The following is a 20,893-nucleotide window of genomic DNA, read 5'->3' as shown; positions in this document are numbered from 1 at the left end:
CACACCCCTCCCTATCTCTGTAACCTCCTCCAGCCCCTCCACCCCTCCCCATCTCTGTAACCCCCTCCAGCCCCTACACCCCTCCCTATCTCTGTAACCTCCTCCAGCCCCTGCACCCCTCCCTATCTCTGTAACCTCCTCCAGCCCCTCCACCCCTCCCCATCTCTGTAACCCCCTCCAGCCCCTCCACCCCTCCCTATCTCTGTAAACTCCTCCAGCCCCACCAACCTCCGAGATCTCTGCGTTCCTCTAATTCTCCCTCCTGAGCATCCCCTGATTATAATCGCTCCACCATCGGTGGCCGTGCCTTCAGCTGCCTGGGCCCCAAGCTCTGGAACTCCCTCCCGAAACCTCTCCGCCTCTCTCTCCTCCATTAAGACTCTCCTTAAAACCTGCCTCCTTGACCAAGCTTTTGGTCACCTGTCCCCAATATCTCACGTGGTTCGGTGCCAAACTATTTGCCTGACTGACTGACTGACTCCGGTGAAGCGCCTCGGGACGCTTCACACCGCTTGACGGCACTCAATAATTTCAAGTTGTTGTTGCTTTTGGCGGCCATTTTGTATTGAAGGCCCGGTTCTGCTGGATCAGGCTGCAGGGTCAGTCGAGCCTCATTTGAAGAGCTTTCGGCGGGAGTCGTGCGCTGGTTAGGCTCGAGCGGAGAGGGATGAGGGATTATGGTGTGTGGAATGGAATCAGATAGAGCAGAGGGCAGGTGGCTTGTGTAATAAGATGCCAATAAGCCGCGATCAAGCTGAATGGCGGAACAGGCGAGAGGGGCTGAACGGGCTCCTCCTGTTCCTTTGTTCCCAGGAGAAATGAAATAACATCTCCAACCACCCCACCCACCGCACCTGCCCCCCCAGTGGTTCTGCAGATAACTGCATCTTGCAATGTGGATACTGAGCCATGCAACCCCAGATAAAGCCCACTCCATACTGAGCCATCTCATCTTGGGATGTTCTGCATCATGAAAGGTGCTACGTCAGTGCAGGATTCATGATGTTGTTGTTGAGGTGTATTGAGGGTGACAGAACCAAGATGAGAGCCATGATACAGGCGGACCAGTCGTGAATGGCCGAAGAGGCCCGAGGGGCTAAACGGGATCCTCCTCTGTCCCCACCAGGAGCTGGGCGGAGATCGGGGCCCTCACGGACAAATCCCCCCACCGTTTAGGGAAGTTAGGAAGCAAAGGGTGGCAGAGGTTTGGAACTCTTGATGTCAGGAACTCGAACACAACTGCCGTGCAGTGCTGAGGGAGCGCCGCACTGTCGGAGGGGCAGTGCTGAGGGAGCGCCGCATTGTCGGAGGGGCAGTGCTGAGGGAGCGCCGCATTGTCGGAGGGGCAGTACTGAGGGAGCACCGCACTGTCGGAGGGGCAGTACTGAGGGAGTGCCGCACTGTCGGAGGGGCAGTACTGAGGGAGCGCCGCATTGTCGGAGGGGCGGTACTGAGGGAGCGCCACACTGTCGGAGGGGCAGTACTGAGGGAGTGCCGCACTGTCGGAGGGGCGGTACTGAGGGAGCGCAGCACTGTCGGAGGGGCGGTACTGAGGGAGTGCCGCACTGTCGGAGGGGCGGTACTGAGGGAGCGCAGCACTGTCGGAGGGGCGGTACTGAGGGAGCGCCGCATTGTCGGAGGGGCGGTACTGAGGGAGTGCCGCACTGTCGGAGGGGCAGTACTGAGGGAGTGCCGCACTGCCGGAGGGGCGGTACTGAGGGAGCGCCGCACTGTCGGAGGGGCAGTACTGAGGGAGCGCCGCACTGTCGGAGGGGCGGTACTGAGGGAGCGCCGCACTGTCGGAGGGGCGGTACTGAGGGAGCGCCGCACTGTCGGAGGGACAGTACTGAGGGAGCACCACACTGTCGGAGGGACAGTACTGAGGGAGCACCGCACTGTCGGAGGGACAGTACTGAGGGAGTGCCGCACTGTCGGAGGGGCCGTCTTTCGGATGAGACGTTAAACCGAGGCCCCGTCTGCCCTCTCGGGTGGATGTAAAAGATCCTGGGGCCACTATTGGAAGAAGAGCAGGGGGAGTTCTCCCCGGTGTCCTGGGGCCAATATTTATCCCTCAACCAACATCACTAAAACAGATGATCTGGGTCATTATCACATCGCTGTGTGTGGGAGCTTGCTGTGCGCAAATCGGCTGCCACGTTTCTCACAATACAACAGTGACCGCACTCTAAAAAGTACTTCATTAGCTGGAAAGCATTTTGGGACGTCCGGTGGTAGTGAAAGGCGCTATATAAATGCAAGTCTTTGTGGGTCAATTGTTAATTTTAACATCGGGGTTTGATAAATTCCTGTTAGCCGAAGGTATGGAGGGACGTGGGGCGAGGGTGAGTCGCTGGAGTTGGGTGGCAGATCTGCCGCGATCTCATTGGATGGCGGGACAGGCTCGAGGGGCCGAATGGCCTCCTCCTGTTGCCTCGTCCCTATCAAGTCCGGGGCTGGGGGGGGCATCCCCTGGGATACGGATTGTGACGTTCGCTACAGAAATGAAGAGTAACCACCACTGTGTTACCTGACAGCCCTTTGGGGTTGGATCTGGAGGTAATGGAGCCGAGGGGGGAGGAGGTCTCGATGGTACCTGATGGGTGGGCTGCATAGAGACAAGTAAAATGGTTAAGTAACCCGCTCGCCAAACAGTGCAACTACCCCCAAGCCCACTCGGACCCAATCACATCGACAGAACAAAACGGATGCCGTTATTTGCACTGTCAAAATGGCCACATTTTCTCCCCATTGGCTCTCCGTAATCACATGACCCGATCGCTGATTGGTCCCCTGGGAGGATAAGCCACACCCCCCCCCCCCAACCGAAGTTTCTCTGGCGCTTGTGTGTAACAGGAACCGCCCGGTCCCAGGTTGCGAGTGACTTTGCAAAGTGCAATTCGATCCATTCTGACTTCAGAAGCCAGAGAGAGGGCAGATCTCCGCCAAGCCAGCAAAAAACCTCCCCAAGTTCCAGCCGGAGGTCCCTTGACCCAGCCCAAGTTCAGGACCTTACACCCCACCCCGCCACCCCCACTCCGCCCCGCGCCGCAGTTGGGGAAAACTGAGATTTCACCCACCAGCGCCACAAAAAATAATCCATAAGGCTAAAGGAATCAGAGTCATTACTGATGAAGAAAGGTTGAGCAGGTCGGGCCTCTACTCATTGGAGTTTAGAAGAATGAGAGGTGATCGTATCGAAATGTATGAGACTCTGAGGGGGCTGGGCAGGGTAGATGCAGAGAGGATGTTTCCCCTCGTGGGGGAATCTAGAACTAGGGGGCACATAGTTTCAGAATAAGGGGCCGCCCATTTGAGATGGAGATGAGGAGGAATTTCTTCTCTCTGAGGATTGTAAATCTGTGGAATTCTCTGCCCCAGAGAGCTGTGGAGGCTGGGTCATTGAATATATTTAAGGTGGAGATAGACAGATTTTTGAGCGATAAGGGAGTGAAGGGTTATGGGGAGCGGGCGGGGTAGTGGAGCTGAGTCCATGATCGGATCAGCAATGATCTTATTGAATGGCGGAGCAGGCTCGAGGGGCCGAATGGCCCACTCCTGCTCCTATTTCTTAGGTTCCTATTATGGCACAGAAGGAGGCCATTCGGCCCATCGAGTCCATGCTCTCTGTAGAGTGATCCACTCAGTCTCATTTCCCTGCTCTATCCCCCCCCATAACCCTGCACGTTTATCTCCCTCAAGTGCCTATCCAATTTCCTTTTGAAGGTTGTCCTAGACGGCTAGTTTAGAGGGGGTTTGAGGGCGGGGGGGGGGGCTTCTTTACGCAGAGGGTTGTGGGGATCTGGAACTCGCTGCCTGGAAGAATGGTGGATGCAGAAATCCTCACCACTTTTAAGAGATGGTTGGATGGGCACTTGAAATGCAGCAACCTGCAGGGTTACGGACCTAGAGCTGGTAATTGGGACTAGACTGGATGACTTTTTGTTGGCCGGCGCAGATATAATGGTAAGTACTGCAGGGAATCGAATACGGCCAGGGTGATCTCCTGGACTAGTGTCGATCGCCTGGATGGGTCGGAGAGGAATTTTCCCAGATTTTTTTCTCCCTAAATTGGCCTGGGTTTTTATCTGGTTTTTGCCTCTCCCAGGGGATCACATGGCTCCGGTTGGGGTGGAGTGTAGAATGTTTCAGTGTAAGGGGTGTCGCAGTTGTGTGGGGCGGACTGGTTGGGCCGGGTGCTCTTTGCCTTTCCGTCATTGTTCATGGGTTTATATGTAACCTTCGGGGCTGCTGACCGGAGCCGTGCGGCTCTTTGTCGGCCGGCGCGGACACGATGGGCCGGAATGGCCTCCTTCTGCGCTGTAAATTTCTGTGATTCTATGAGGCTATTACGTCAACTGGGCTTATAATCGCTGGAGCATTGAAGGGTAAGGGATGAGTTGGTTTATGTCTTCGAGGATTTTGATAGGGTGTATCAAGAAAAACTTTGTCCGCTGGTGGGGGGGGGTTGGCTAAGAAAGGGGGCATCCCCTTAAAATCAGAGCAAGGTGTTCGGGAGAGGTGTTAGGGACACCTCTTCTCGCGAAGGGCAGTAGAGGCGTGGAACTCTCTCCCACAAAAAGCGGCAGATACCAGTTCAATCAATCATTCTACATCCGAGACCGATAGATTCTTTGTTAAACAAGGGTATTACGGCCTCCTCCAGTTCCTAATGTAACAGGCTCGAGGGGCTGAATGGCCTCCTCCTGTTCCCTAATGTAACAGGCTCCAGGGGCTGAATGGCCTCCTCCTGTTCTTAATGTAACAGGCTCGAGGGGCTGAATGGCCTCCTCCTATTCCCTAATGTAACAGGCTCGAGGGGCTGAATGGCCTCCTCCTGTTCCTAATGTAAAAGGCTCGAGGGGCTGAATGGCCTCCTCCTGTTCCTAATGCAACAGGCTCGAGGGGCTGAATGGCCTCCTCCTGTTCCTGTGTAACAGGCTCGAGGGGCTGAATGGCATCCTCCTGTTTCTGTGTAACAGGCTCGAGGGGTTGAATGGGCCTCCTCCTGTTCCTAATGTAACAGGCTCGAGGGGCTGAATGGACCTCCTCCTGTTCCTAATGCAACAGGCTCAAGGTGCTGAATGGGCCTCCTCCTGTTCCTAATGTAACAGGCTCGAGGGGCTGAATGGACCTCCTCCTGTTCCTAATGCAACAGGCTCGAGGAGCTGAATGGGCCTCCTCTTGTTCCTAATGTAACAGGCTCGAGGGGCTGAATGGACCTCCTCCTGTTCCTAATGTAACAGGCTCGAGGGGCTGAATGGACCTCCTCCTGTTCCTAATGTAACAGGCTCGAGGGGCTGAATGGCCTCCTCCTGCTCCTATCCGGGCGGGAGTGGGGAAACAGAAGAGGAACTTTTAAAGTGGAATCCCACTCGTGAATTTTAGAGAAGAGGCAGTCACAAAGTGATGACATTTTATATACACACACACACTCAGAAATCCCTCACGAAAGCGGGAGCGAGTGACATGGGCAACGATGACCGAATCATCGTCAAGATGGCGGCCAGCAACATCGAGGGAGCGAGAAATCGCGACACCCTCGGAACAACATGGCCAAAATTCATAGCTACAAATCTACGAGCCAGGTACACAATGGCGGAGGTGGGGGGGGGGAGGGAGGAAGTGAGATAGAAAGCTCGCGCACTCAAGTCGGCGCCCCACCCCCTCCCCCGCGCGAACGGAACGTTCTAGAGACAATTTCGCTGCCCGTGCCCCGACCCGCCTTGCGTATCCTAGGTTACCGCACGGCGCCCCCACTCCTCCCCACCCAATTCCCCCCCTGCCCCGCCCTCCCCCCCATGATGCACAGCGGTTACCTGACACATTTTCACCGCGGGGTCTGGTGGTAGAGGCTTTGATGGCGGAGCAGGCCGTGGGAGCGGCGGAGGGAGAGGCTGCAATGAAGGAAACAGAAAAAAAAGGGGGGGGGGGCCAGAGAGGGAGGGAGGAGGGAGAGGAGGGCGACAAAAAACACACACACACACGAGGGCAGAGGCCATTACAGAGGAGTTGGTTAGTCAAGCCACATCAAGATTGTCAAAAGTCTCCCGTCAAGCGATGAGGTGTGACACACGGGGTTACCGTTGATGGCGAGCAGCGCTGGTTACCGTGGCAGCCAGCGGACGACATGCAATTTACATGCGGGTTACGGTCAATGGAGATGAGGCGCGCAAGAGGTTTGCTTTTCTGGGAGAAGCTGTTGTCGGTCGACCAAAGAGCGACCCTCGGAACTTCAGCCGAGTCGCAGAGTGTCGCGGCTTGGCTCATTTGGTCAGAGGGACTTGAGCACCCTCCCTCCCCCCCCCACTCCCCCCTGGTCCAGAAACCCGAGCCCCATAATCCAGGCCGACACTCCCAGGGGCAGTACTGAGGGAGCGCCGTACTGTCGGAGGGGCGGTACTGAGGGAGCGCCGTACTGTCGGAGGGGTGGTACTGAGGGAGCGCCGTACTGTCGGAGGGGCAGTACTGAGGGAGTGCCGTACTGTCGGGGGGGCGGTACTGAGGGAGCACCGTACTGTCGGAGGGGTGGTACTGAGGGAGTGCCGAACTGTCGGAGGGGTGGTACTGAGGGAGTGCCGTACTGTCGGAGGGGTGGTACTGAGGGAGTGCCGTACTGTCGGAGGGGCGGTACTGAGGGAGCGCCGTACTGTCGGAGGGGCGGTACTGAGGGAGTGCCGTACTGTCGGAGGGGTGGTACTCAGGGAGTGCCGTACTGTCGGGGGGGGCGGTACTGAGGGAGCGCCGTACTGTCGGGGGGGCGGTACTGAGGGAGCGCCGTACTGTCGGAGGGGTGGTACTGAGGGAGTGCCGTACTGTCGGAGGGGTGGTACTGAGGGAGTGCCGTACTGTCGGAGGGGTGGTACTGAGGGAGTGCCGTACTGTCGGAGGGGTGGTACTGAGGGAGTGCCGTACTGTCGGAGGGGTGGTACTGAGGGAGCGCCGTACTGCGCTGTCGGAGGGGCGGTACTGAGGGAGCGCCGCACTGTCGGAGGGGCGGCACTGAGGGAGCGCCGCACTGTCGGGGGGGCGGTACTGAGGGAGCACCGCACTGTCGGGGGGGCGGTACTGAGGGAGCGCCGTACTGTCGGAGGGGCGGTACTGAGGGAGCGCCGCACTGTCGGAGGGGCGGTACTGAGGGAGCGCCGTACTGTCGGAGGGGCGGTACTGAGGGAGCGCCGTACTGCGCTGTCGGAGGGGCGGTACTGAGGGAGCGCCGCACTGTCGGAGGGGCGGTACTGAGGGAGCCCAGCACTGTCGGAGGGGCAGTACTGAGGGAGCCCTGCACTGTCGGAGGGGCAGTACTGAGGGAGCGCCGCACTGTCGGAGGGGCAGTACTGAGGGAGCCCCGCACTGGCGGAGGGGCGGTACTGAGGGAGCGCCGTATTGCGCTGTCGGAGGGGCAGTACTGAGGGAGCCCCACACTGTCGGAGGGGCCGTCTTTCGGACCAGACGTGAAACCCGAGGCCCCGTCTGCCCCCTCAGGTGGACGTTAAAGATCCCACGGCCACCATTCAAAGAGATAGATAGTACATGGGCTGTACATGGTCGGGTCCATTTAATCTCCTTCCACAGCCCATGTACACTCTCCTCGATCACTGACTCTACCTACCCGTTTAATCCCCCGAACAGTCGCTATATATATACACGCTCTGATCTCCAAAGATAGTTTTGAAAAACGCGACAATATTTATCCAGTTCCCAATCCCGGCCATTTGCATCTCATTGATGACACTCCGTGGATCCCACGGACTCAGATGTCCCGGTGTTCCTCACGATGTGTTTCCACGGAATCTAAAAGCGCAGACAGAGGTCACTGGGCCCATTGTGCCTGTGACACTTTGAAAAGGCTGGCCCAATTTATCCCACTCCCCACAACTCATCACCCTGCTCACCTTCTCATTTAAAAACTTGTAATTTATTCATTCATGACGATCAGCTCCCCCAGTACACACACAATATAATTTGCAATTCTATCGAGCCCTGGTGAGACCACACCTGGAGTATTGTGCACAGTTTTGGTCTCCTAAGGAAGGATATACTTGCCATTGAGGGAGTGCAGCGAAGGTTCACCAGACTGATTCCTGGGATAGGGGGATTGTCCGATGAGGAGAGATTGAGCAGACTGGGCCGATATTCTCCAGAGTTTAGAAGAATGGGAGGTGATCTCATTGAAACATACAACATTCTGAGGGGGCTTGACAGGGTAGATGTTTCCCCCGGGCTGGGGAGTCTAGAACCAGGGGTCACACGGTCTCAGGATAAGGGCTCGGCCATTTAGGACTGAGATGAGGAGGAATTTCTTCACTCAGAGGGTGGTGAATCTTTGGAATTCTTTGCCCCAGAGGGCTCAGTCGTTGAGTATATTCAAGGCTGAGATCGGTAGATTTTGGGATATTAAGGGAATCGCGGGATTGAGCGGGAAAGTGGAGTTGAGGTCGAAGATCAGCCGTGATCTCATTGAATGGCCGACTCCTGCTCCTATTTCTTATGTTCTTCTGCAAGTTGGGTTGGTGTGGGACTTAGAGGTGGTTGGTCAACCCTTGCCACTGGACCGAGACCTCGCTCGGTCAAGCCCCGTGTGGTGGCTGGTGTGCAACGGCCACCCCACGTTAAAAAAATCCACCCACAGGCACCTTCCACCCCTCAGGATGTAGTTCGGGATCCGGAATATTAGGTCCTTCATTGAAACACCTGTGAACTCATCGCTTTCTGGCCCTGGAAGCAAGTCATCCTCGCTTCGAGGGAGCACCTATGATGATGGTGGTGTTCCCTTGAGGGGATTTGAAGGGGCGGGGGCTTTTTTACGCAGAGGGTTGTGGGGATCTGGAACTCGCTGCCTGGAAGAGTGGTGGATGCAGAAACCCTCATCACTTTTAAGAGATGGTTGGATGGGCACTTGAAGTGCAGCAACCTGCAGGGTTACGGACCTAGAGCTGGTAATTGGGATTAGACTGGGATGACCTCTTGTTGGCCGGTGCAGATATAACGGTAAGTACTGCAGGGAATCGAATACGGCCAGGGTGATCTCCTGGACTGGTGTCGATCGCCTGGATGGGTCGGAGAGGAGTTTTCCCAGATTTTTTTCTCCCTAAATTGGCCTGGGTTTTTAAATCGGGTTTTTGCCTCTCCCAGGAGATCCCATGGCTCCGGTTGGGGTGGAGTGCGGAATGTTTCAGTGTAAGGGGTGTCGCAGTTGTGTGAGGCGGACTGGTTGGGCCGGGTGCTCTTTGCCTTTCCGTCATTGTTCGTGGGTTTATGTGTAACCTTCAGGGCTGCTGACCGAGGGCCGTGCGGCTCTTTGTCGGCCGGCCCGGACACGATGGGCCGGAATGGCCGCCTTCTGCTCTGTAAATTTCTATGAGCTTCACTGCCATTGTCCTTCGAGGTGTCAGAGGTCACGGGCTGCGGGGGCTTTATCATTCGAACGGGGCGGGAGGGACCTCCGATACCAATAACCGATCAACACATGCCCGAAACACTCCCGATTACCTTGACCGACATCGCTGGCCTCATCTCCGTCTGCTGTTGCCACTCTGGAGGTTTATGCCGAAGCTCGCCAACAGGGGGCGCCCCTGCTCCGTTTTCCAGCCTGGAATCGCTGAAGAATTAAGCGGGAGAACGGGCAGAGGGTTAAAGTTCAAGGTGACGGTGACCTTAACCCCGGGTCATGCAACCGCACAGACACATGAGCGCAGCCGACATCGCTTCAAATCACCACTGATCCAAATACTCGGCCTTCCCCTCACCACCAATGGCACTTATACGCCAGTGAGCCATGCCTCAGTGGGCAGTACACTCGCTTCTGAGCCAGAAGGTCGTGGGTTCAAGTCCCACTCCAGGGACTTGAGCACATAATCCAGGCCGACACTCCCAGGGGAGCTTGCTGTGCGCAAATTGAGCTGCCGTGTTTCCCACATTACAACAGTCACTGCACTTCAAACACGGCAGCCAATTTGCGCACAGCAAGCTCCCACACACAGCGATGTGATAATGACCCAGATCATCTGTTTTAGTGATGTTGGTTGAGGGATAAATATTGGCCCCAGGACACCGGGGAGAACTCCCCCTGCTCTTCTTCCAATAGTGGCCCAGGGATCTTTTACATCCACCCGAGGGGGCAGACGGGGCCTCGGTTTAATGTCCCATCCGAAAGACGGCACCTCCAACAGTGAGGCGCTCCCTCAGTACTGCCCCTCCGACAGTGCGGCGCTCCCTCAGTACTGCCCCTCCGACAGTGCGGCACTCCCTCAGTACTGCCCCTCCGACAGTGCGGCGCTCCCTCAGTACTGCCCCTCCGACAGTGCGGCGCTCCCTCAGTACTGCCCCTCCGACAGTGCGGCGCTCCCTCAGTACCGCCCCCCCTCAGTACCGCCCCTCCGACAGTGCGGCACTCCCTCAGTACTGCCCCTTCGACTGTGCGGCGCTCACTCAGTACTGCCCCTCCGACAGTGCGGCACTCCCTCAGTACCGCCCCTCCGACAGTGCGGCGCTCCCTCAGTACTGCCCCTTCGACAGTGCGGCACTCCCTCAGTACCACCCCTCCGACAGTGCGGCGCTCCCTCAGTACTGCCCCTCTGACAGTGCGGCACTCCCTCAGCACTGCCCCTCTGACAGTGCGGCGCTCCCTCAGTACCACCCCTCCGACAGTGCGGCGCTCCCTCAGTACTGCCCCTCTGACAGTGCGGCACTCCCTCAGCACTGCCCCTCTGACAGTGCGGCACTCCCTCAGCACTGCCCCTCTGACAGTGCGGCACTCCCTCAGTACTGCCCCTCCGACAGTGCGGCACTCCCTCAGTACCGCCCCTCCGAAAGTGCGGCGCTCCCTCAGTACTGCCCCTCCGACAGTGCGGCACTCCCTCAGTACTGCCCCTCCGACAGTGCGGCACTCCCTCAGTACCGCCCCTCCGACAGTGCGGCGCTCCCTCAGTACTGCCCCTCCGACAGTGCGGCGCTCCCTCAGCACTGCCCCTCAGACAGTGCGGCACTCCCTCAGTACTGCCCCTCAGACAGTGCGGCGCTCCCTCAGTACCGCCCCTCAGACAGTGCAACGCTCCCTCAGTACTGAACTGGGAGTGTCAGCTTGGATTTTTGCGCTCGAGCCTCTGGAGTGGGGCTCGAACCCACAACCTTCTGACTGGCGAGACGAGACGAGAGCGCCACCCACTGAGGCACAGCTGAGTGTGTCGGAAAGCTGAGAAAGTCATCTTGCAGCCTTTCGTCACCAGGGGGCAGGGTCACTGCTCCTCCTTCCTGCAGTGCACGTGAGAGAAACTACCGGAGAGGATTTAAACCCTCCCCAGAACCTTGCACTTTATCGAGCTCCCGTGATGTGTCGATTAGTGGAATGGTACCTTAGAGCAGAGAAGGTTAATGGGGAGATTGAATCGATCGGTGCAAAATTATGAATGGGTTTTGATAGAGTAAATGAGGATAGGCTGGGGTTGTTTTCTTTAGAACAGAGAGGCTGAGGGGAGACCTGATTGAAGTGTATAAAATGATGAGGGGCCTGGATTGAGTGGACAGGACGGACCTGTTTCTCTTGGCAGAGGGGTCAACAACCAGGGGGCATGGATTGAAAGTAATTGGGGGGAGGTTTAGAGGGGATTTGAGGGGAAATGTCTTCACCCAGAGGGTGGTAGGGGTCTGGGGTGGAACTCACTGCCTGAAAGGGTGGTAGAGGCAGAAACCCTCACCATATTTAAAAAGTACCTGGATGTGCACTTGAAGTGCCGTAAGCTACAGGGCTACGGACCGAGAGCGGGAAAGTGGGATCAGGCTGGGTGGCTCTTTGTCGGCCGGCGCAGGACACGATGGGCCGAATGGCCTCCTTCCATGGCGTAAATTTCTCTGATTTATTGACCTCAGTCTTGCGATACAACGTGGCATATTTGAAGTCGATTTGGCCCATCATGCCTGCGCTGGCTCTTTGAAACAGCGATTCAATTCATGGAGAGACTGGAGAAGCCGGGGTTGTTCTCCTCGGAGTAGAGAAGGTTAAGGGGGAGATTTAATCGAGGGGTTCACTATCACGAGGGGTTTTGAGGAGTAAATCAGGAGAGACTGTTCCCGGGGGCAGGAGGGTGGGTAACCAGGGGGACACAGATTGACGATAATCGGCGATGGAACCAGAGGGGGAGATGGGGAGAATGTGTTTTGACGCAGCGAGTTGTTGTGATCGGGAACGCGCTGCCTGAAAGGGCGGTGGGAGCAGATTCAATCGGGACTTTCAAACGGGGGAATTGGGTAAATACTGGAAGGGGGGAAATGTGCCGGGCTGTGGGGAAAGAGCAGGGGGGAGTGGGACTGATTGGATCGCTCTGTCACAGAGCCGGCACAGCACGGGCTCCGTGGCCCCAATGGGATCCTCCTGTGCGGCGAGGTTTGATGACTGAGTTAACAAAAACAGTCCAGAACAGGCAAATCTTCATTTCCTCTTCCTTTCAACACCTGCACTGTTAATGAGTCACGCTGTCCTTGACATGCCATCAATCCCAAAACTTCAGGCCAAGTTTCCCTCAATTGCTTCCCAGCGGAAAGCCATTTCCGGGATACATAGACTGTGCTTCTAAACACAATTGTTCTTTGTGTGAATGATGTCACCAAAGGTGAGGGACACATTCCATTTCATTCACAATCATCAAACACTCCCAGGGCAGGTACAGGGGGTTAGATACAGAGTAAAGCTCCCTCTACACTGTCCCATCAAACACTCCCAGGGCAGGAACAGCATGGGGTTAGATACAGAGTAAAGCTCCCTCTACACTGTCCCCATCAAACACTCCCAGGGCAGGTACAGCACGGGGTTAGATACAGAGTAAAGCTCCCTCTACACTGTCCCATCAAACACTCCCAGGGCAGGAACAGCATGGGGTTAGATACAGAGTAAAGCTCCCTCTACACTGTCCCATCAAACACTCCCAGGGCAGGTAGAGCATGGGGTTAGATACAGAGTAAAGCTCCCTCTACACTGTCCCATCAAACACTCCCAGGGCAGGAACAGCACGGGGTTAGATACAGAGTAAAGCTCCCTCTACACTGTCCCATCAAACACTCCCAGGGCAGGTAGAGCATGGGGTTAGATACAGAGTAAACTCCCTCTACACTGTCCCATCAAACACTCCCAGGGCAGGTACAGCACGGGGTTAGATACAGAGTAAAGCTCCCTCTACACTGTCCCATCAAAACACTCTCAGGGCAGGTAGAGCATGAGGTTAGATACAGAGTAAAGCTCCCTCTACACTGTCCCATCAAACACTCCCAGGGCAGGAACAGCACGGAGTAAGATACAGAGTAAAGCTCCCTCTACACTGTCCCATCAAACACTCCCAGGGCAGATACAGGGGGTTTGATACAGAGTAAAGCTCCTTCTACACTGTCCCATCAAACACTCCCAGGGCAGATACAGGGGGTTAGATACAGAGTAAAGCTCCCTCTACACTGTCCCATCAAACAATCCCAGGGCAGGTACAGCACGGGGTTAGATACAGAGTAAAGCTCCCTCTACACTGTCCATCAAACACTCCCAGGGCAAGTACAGCACGGGGTTAGATACAGAGTAAAGCTCCCTCTACACTATCCCATCAAACACTCCCAGGGCAGGTACAGCACGGGGTTAGTTACAGAGTAAAGCTCCCTCTACACTGTCCCATCAAACACTCCCAGGGCAGGTACAGCACGGGTTTAGATACAGAGTAAAGCTCCCTCTCTTATGCCATTGGACAAGGTTCCATTCATAGTCACCCATTAGAAGAGGGTTCAGAAACCTGACTCTTGCTCCTTGTCTCTGACCCCCATCGGACACTACCCACTCTCTGGCTAATTCAAGCGTGAACTCGTCAGTTTACGAGAGGCCCAAACTTTCCCACTCGGACACAATGGCTGTTTTTTAATCTTCCCCAGAATCCCACCTTTGCCATTCAACACCACAATGGCACCCCAACATGAAGACCCTCAGCTGACCTTCGAACCTGGGAGGTGTGAGGGGATGGGATGGGGGGGGGGGGGGGTTAAAGTTGAATCTGTTGGGGTCAATTTGAATTCTTTTTTTTGACGTCGTCTTATCGAAACGTGTAAGCTTCTGAGGGGGCTGGACAGTGTAGATGCAGGGAGGATATTTCCCCTCGCAGGGGGGGGAATCTAAAACTCAGGGGCACTGAGTTTCAGAATAAGGGGCCGCCCATTTAAGACGGAGACGAATAGGAATTTCTTCTCTCAGAGGGTTGTAAATCTGTGGAATTCTCTGCCCCAGAGAGCTGTGGAGGCCGGGACATTGAATATATTTAAGGTAGAGATAGATTTTTGAGCGATAAGGGAGTGAAGGGTTATGGGGAGCGGGCGGGGAAGTGGAGCTGAATCCATGATCAGATCAGCCATGATCGTATTAAATGGCGGAGCAGGCTCGAGGGGCCGAATGGCCGACTCCTGCTCCTATTTCTTATGTCCTCATGTCGTTTGACCTTCTCCTCCCCCCCCTCCCCCCCCCAAAGCCCCCCCCTCGCTGCCCGCTCCCCTCCCTCTCTGCAGATCCAGTTGTCAGTGTCATCATCATAATTCCTTCCTGTTCGAAGAGCTTTTGACTAACCGGCGGCCTCCCGTTGCGAACATTTCCTTACTGATCGGTTCGGCCAATCAAAGACCCAGAGAGGAAGCATTTCCGGCAGGCAGGAGTTTCCTTCCCAAGCCACCTGCGACACAGCTCTGGGACAGGAAAGCCCCCAATCGCGATCCAACAAGAAAAAAAAAAAAACATTCACAGATTCATGCAAAGCACCAAGCAAAAGCCGCTACCAATGCTTTCACGTTTACAGCCCAGCCAGCCCACGAGGCCACACTACAGACAGCAGATGCTCGGGAAGCAACCCTTTGTGTAAGCTCGGTTTCCCCGAGGCACAGCGGTGGACCAAGTCGGTCGGGCCAACGTGGGGGCTCAACATCGGTTACGGGCAGAGACTGGAGAAGCTGGTGTGCTCATGGGAGCAGAGAAGGTTCAGTTGGAGATTGACCAGAATGGTCCCAAGGGGATGAGGGACTTCAATGACATGGAGAGGCTGGAGATCCTTGGGCAAGCTCCCACACACAGCAATGCTCCAACGGCCAGATCATCTGTTTTAGCGATGTTGGTTGAGGGGATAAATATTGGGCCCGGGGCACCGGGGAGAACTCCCCCTGCTCTTCTTCCAATAGTGGCCCCGGGATCTTTTACATCCACCCGAGAGGGCAGACGGGGCCTCGGTTTAACGTCTCATCCCAAAGACGGCACCCTCCGGAGTGTTGGCCTGGATTTTTGAGCTCTGCAGAGGAACTCGAACCCACGACGTTCCAACGCAGAGGCCACACTGAGGAACGCGCGACACTGGCCTCAAGGTGGGAGGGAAGAGTCCCTCGGTCTGGGCTGGAACCCCAACCAAGAGGGCGGTCGCAAAACCGCGTTAGCCGGCCCGGCAGAGGGCAACAGGGCGTGGGGAGGGAGGGGAGGTCCTTAGCTCTCAAGAGAGGAGATGGGGAACGGTGGGGGAAGTGGGGAGCGGGGGCAGTAATCATTGCCGGCCCATTCCCGCCGTGAAAACCCCAAGCTTTCCTCGAAGAGCAAGGAAGGGACCGAGAGAGCGAGCGAGAGCCGAGAGAGAGAGAGAGAGAGAGAGAGAGAGAGGGGGAAGGTGCAAGGAGCTGAGGATGAAGCGACTCGTGTCGGCCATTTTACCGTCCTTCGTCCATTGGTGACTGTTCCCGCAGGGAGCCGAGACGATAGCCGGCCGCCGCTCTGCATTGTGGGCGAGAAAAGAGAGTGACTCGCGGAGGTCTACATCGCGATTGGGCGGGGGGGGGGGCGGGGTGACCGAGATAGGTCATTCGGGCCGCCTGAAACATAGCTGCCCCCTAGTGGCCCGCTGCTCCGCCCAGTGGACCACTGCGGTACTGCAGCTACTGATGTCGACATTAAAAAGGGTCATGTGGCAGGGTCACACGATGGCGGTTTCTGTGTTCGCTAGACCCGAGATTTGTTTAAAAATTCGTCCCTGGGATATGGACGTCGCAGGCAAGGCCGAGCATTTATCGCCCATCCCCCTAATCGCCCTCGAGAAGGTGGTGGTGAGCCGCCTTCTTGAACCGCTGCAGTCCCGTGAGGTGAAGGATAAAGTTAATCGGGGTTAACTTGCTCTCCGAGGTTCGTATTGAACACCTCGGGGAAGTGGGGGGGGATGAAATTGGATGCATTATTCTCCCCCGCCCCCAAACCCAAACCCCACCCAACCCCGCCACAGATTGGCAAAGGAGTTTTGACAATCAAAGGCTCTCCACCTCTCCCAGGAGATGACACACGGCTTTGGGTGGGCTGGCAGGCAGCAGACAGGGTCGCACGATTGGTGGTGGGGCAGGCCAGTTGGACCAGGAGGTCCTCTCCTGTCCGGGCCGGCCCGGGTTGCGGAATTCCCCGGGCCTGAAGCAGAGGGTCGGTCAAGCGGACTGTCTCACCTGTACCGCTGGGTCTTCGCTTTGTTCAGCTTCTGGAGCTCGGCTCGAAACAACTCTCGCTTGAAGTAACACAGGAGCAGCATGGCGACCAGGATCAGCAGGAAGGTCACCAGCAGAGCCGCCAACATGGCAGTGTTACCTGCACAAAGGGTCAGAGAGGCACAGGGTCAGGGGGGGGGTCATAGGGTCAGGGGGGACACAGGGACATGGTCTCAGGCTCATAGGGTCATAGCGCCGCACTGTCGGAGGGGCGGTACTGAGGGAGCGCCGCACTGTCGGAGGGGCGGTACTGAGGGAGCGCCGCATTGTCGGAGGGGCAGTACTGAGGGAGCGCCGCACTGTCGGAGGGGCAGTACGGAGGGAGCGCGACACTGCACTGTCGGAGGAGCGGTACTGAGGGAGCGCCGCATTGTCGGAGGGGCAGTACGGAGGGAGCGCCACACTGCACTGTCGGAGGGGCGGTACTGAGGGAGCGCCGCACTGTCGGAGGGGCAGTACGGAGGGAGCGCGACACTGCACTGTCGGAGGAGCAGTACTGAGGGAGCGCCGCACTGTCGGAGGGGCGGTACTGAGGGAGCGCCGCACTGTCGGAGGAGCGGTACTGAGGGAGCGCCGCATTGTCGGAGGGGCAGTACTGAGGGAACACCGCACTGTCGGAGGGGCAGTACTGAGGGAGCGCCGTACTGCGCTGTCGTAGGGGCAGTACTGAGGTAACGTTGCATTGTCGGAGGGGCAATACTGAGGTAACGTTGCAGTGTCGGAGGGGCAATACTGAGGTAACGTTGCAGTGTCGGAGGGGCAGTACTGAGGGAGCGCCACATTGTCGGAGGGGCAGTGCTGAGGGAGCGCCACACTGTTGGAGGGGCAGTGCTGAGGGAGCGCCACACTGTTGGAGGGGCAGTGCTGAGGGAGCGCCACATTGTCGGAGGGGCGGTACTGAGGGAGCGCCGCACTGTTGGAGGGGCAGTGCTGAGGGAGCGCCGCACTGTCGGAGGAGCGGTACTGAGGGAGCGCCGCATTGTCGGAGGGGCAGTACTGAGGGAACACCGCACTGTCGGAGGGGCAGTACTGAGGGAGCGCCGTACTGCGCTGTCGTAGGGGCAGTACTGAGGTAACGTTGCATTGTCGGAGGGGCAATACTGAGGTAACGTTGCAGTGTCGGAGGGGCAATACTGAGGTAACGTTGCAGTGTCGGAGGGGCAGTACTGAGGGAGCGCCACATTGTCGGAGGGGCAGTGCTGAGGGAGCGCCACACTGTTGGAGGGGCAGTGCTGAGGGAACGCCACACTGTTGGAGGGGCAGTGCTGAGGGAGCGCCACATTGTCGGAGGGGCGGTACTGAGGGAGCGCCGCACTGTTGGAGGGGCAGTGCTGAGGGAGCGCCACACTGCGCTGTCGGAGGGGCAGTATTGAGGGAGCGACGCACTGTCGGAGGGGCGGTACTGAGGGAACACCGCACTGTCGGAGGGGCGGTACTGAGGGAGTGCCGCACTGTCGGAGGGGCGGTACTGAGGGAATACCGCACTGTCGGAGGGGCGGTACTGAGGGAACACCGCACTGTCGGAGGGGCGGTACTGAGGGAGTGCCGCACAGTCGGAGGGGCAGTCTATCGGATGAGATGATAAACCGAGGCCCAGCGAAAAAGCTGTTGAATAAGCTGCCATGGTGCGGGAGTGGAACGGACAATGGAAGGAGCCTGGATCAGACGACCAGACACCGTCTGGGACGGCACAGAGCTGGGAACCGTGGGCTGAGCGGCAGTCTGGATCAGAGAAGTTTACAGCACGGAAGAGGCCATTCGGCCCATCGTGTCCGCGCCGGCCGACAAAGAGCCACCCAGCCTAATCCCACTTTCCCGCTCTCGGTCCGTAGCCCTGTGGGTTACGGCACTTCAAGTGTTACATCCAGGTACTTTTTAAATGTGGTGAGGGTTTCTGCCTCTACCACCCTTTCAGGCAGTGAGTTCCACCCCAGACCCCCACCACCCTCTGGGTGAAGACATTTCCCCTCAAATCCCCTCTAAACCTCCCCCCAATTACTTTCAATCTATGCCCCCTGGTTGTTGACCCCTCTGCTAAGGGAAACAGGTCCGTCCTATCCACTCTATCCAGGCCCCTCATCATTTTATACACCTCAATCAGGTCTCCCCTCAGCCTCCTCTGTTCCAAATAAAACAACGCCAGCCTATCCAATCTTTCCTCATCGCTAAAATTCTCCAGTCCTGGACGAGTTAGTTGGCAGGCCCAAGGAGCTGGACACAAGATGGATTAACAGCCCTTATTTGCGACCCCACCCACCGCCCTGACCATTCTTAACATTTCTGAAGAGGCCCTGCCCTTCCTTTGTTGAATGTTAAAGAGGAAACCCGTTGAACAAACATGTGCACAGCACACCCAGTGCTGCCAATGAGACACACGAGCCCCAAATTCCTATCAGTTCCCCACCTCCCCCTTTGACGTGTTCTACCATTGGCATGGCAACGCCCGGGGCCTACACAGCAGCGAGAAGCCTGAGCTGCTCTCAGCTGCAAACCACCCTTTCAGGCAGGAAGATATCGATGAACTGGTCAGGTGGGCAGAACAGCAGCAAATGGAATTCAGTCCGGAGAAGTGTGAGGTGATGCATTTGGGGAGGGCTAACAAGGCGAGGGAATACACATTAAATGGTCATACACTGAGAAGTGTAGAGGAACAAAGGGACCTTGGAGTGCAGGTCCACAGATCCCTGAAGGTAGCAGGCCAGGTGGATAAAGTGGTTAAGAAGGCACACGGAATACTTGCCTTTATTAGCCGAGGCATAGAATACAAGAGCAGGGAGGTTATGCTTGAACTGTATAAAACACTGGTTAGGCCACAGCTGGAGTACTGCGTGCAGTTCTGGTCACCACATTACAGGAAAGATGTGATTGCACTGGAGAGGGTACAGAGGAGATTTACCAGGATGTTGCACTGGAGACGGTACAGAGGAGATTTACCAGGATGTTGCACTGGAGAGGGTACAGAGGAGATTTACCAGGATGTTACACTGGAGAGGGTACAGAGGAGATTTACCAGGATGTTGTACTGGAGAGGGTACAGAGGAGATTTACCAGGATGTTGCACTGGAGAGGGTACAGAGGAGATTTACCAGGATGTTGCACTAGAGAGGGTACAGAGGAGATTTACCAGGATGTTGCACTAGAGAGGGTACAGAGGAGATTTACCAAGATGTTGCACTGGAGAGGGTACAGAGGAGATTTACCAGGATATTGCACTGGAGAGGGTACAGAGGAGATTTACCAGGATGTTGTACTGGAGAGGGTACAGAGGAGATTTACCAGGATGTTGCACTGGAGAGGGTACAGAGGAGATTTACCAGGATGTTGCACTCGAGAGGGTACAGAGGAGATTTACCAGGATGTTGCACTAGAGAGGGTACAGAGGAGATTTACCAGGATGTTGCACTGGAGAGGGTACAGAGGAGATTTACCAGGATATTGCACTAGAGAGGGTACAGAGGAGATTTACCAGGATATTGCACTAGAGAGGGTACAGAGGAGATTTACCAGGATGTTGCACTAGAGAGGGTACAGAGGAGATTTACCAGGATGTTGCACTGGAGAGGGTACAGAGGAGATTTACCAGGATGTTGCACTAGAGAGGATGCAGAGGAGATTTACCAGGATGTTGCCTGGACTGGAGAATTTTAGCGATGAGGAAAGATTGGATAGGCTGGGGTTGTTTTATTTGGAACACATGAGACCGAGGGGAGACCTGATTGAGGTGTATAAAATGATGAGGGGCCTGGATAGAGTGAATAGGACGGACCTATTTCCCTTGGCAGAGGGGTCAACAACCAGGGGGCACAGATTGAAAGTAATTGGGGAGAGGTTTAGAGGGGATTTGAGGGGAAATGTCTTCACCCAGAGGGTGGTGGGGGTCTGGGGTGGAACTCACGGCCTGAAAGGGTGGTAGAGGCAGAAACCCTCACCACATTTAAAAAGTACCTGGATGTACACTTGAAGTGCCGTAAGCTACAGGGCTACGGACCGAGAGCGGGAAAGTGGGATTAGGCTGGGTGGCTCTTTGTCGGCCGGCGCGGGACACGATGGGCCGAATGGCCTCCTTCCGTGCTGTAAATTTCTCCGGTTCTAAGGCAGTTTACCAGTTCCAATCTGCAATTGACACACACACATCATCATCATAGGCAGTTCCTCGGAATCGAGGAAGACTTGCTTCCACTCTTAACACGAGTCCTCAGGTGGCTGAACAGTCCAATCCGAGAGCCACAGTCCCTGTCACAGGTGGGACAGACAGTGGTTGAGGGAAGGGGAGGGTGGGGACTGGTTTGCCGCACGCTCCTTCCGCTGCCTGCGCTTGGTTTCTGCACGCTCTCGGCGACGAGACTCGAGGTGCTCAGCACCCTCCCGGATGCACTTCCTC

General features: G+C 56.4%; 1 protein-coding gene across 5 annotated transcripts in view; it reads right to left on the bottom strand.

Moving 5' to 3' along the window:
- Positions 1-20,893, bottom strand: part of adam15 (ADAM metallopeptidase domain 15) — an 89,259-nt gene that overhangs the window by 8,837 nt on the left and 59,529 nt on the right. The window contains exons 19-23 of one of the 5 annotated variants that reach the window (XM_070868677.1): positions 16,474-16,612; positions 15,701-15,760; positions 9,490-9,598; positions 5,817-5,894; positions 2,528-2,605 (exon numbers count right to left, since the gene is read on the bottom strand). In XM_070868677.1, coding sequence (XP_070724778.1) covers positions 2,528-2,605; positions 5,817-5,894; positions 9,490-9,598; positions 15,701-15,760; positions 16,474-16,612 — 464 coding nt within the window. The remainder of the gene's footprint in view (positions 1-2,527; positions 2,606-5,816; positions 5,895-9,489; positions 9,599-15,700; positions 15,761-16,473; positions 16,613-20,893) is intronic. The other 4 variants (XM_070868679.1, XM_070868680.1, XM_070868678.1 and 1 more) reach the window with 4 other exon arrangements.

This window comes from Pristiophorus japonicus, chromosome 30 (genome assembly GCF_044704955.1).
Source record: "Pristiophorus japonicus isolate sPriJap1 chromosome 30, sPriJap1.hap1, whole genome shotgun sequence".
Lineage (NCBI taxonomy): Eukaryota > Metazoa > Chordata > Chondrichthyes > Pristiophoridae > Pristiophorus > Pristiophorus japonicus.
This window is presented reverse-complemented; position numbering and strand designations above follow the sequence as displayed.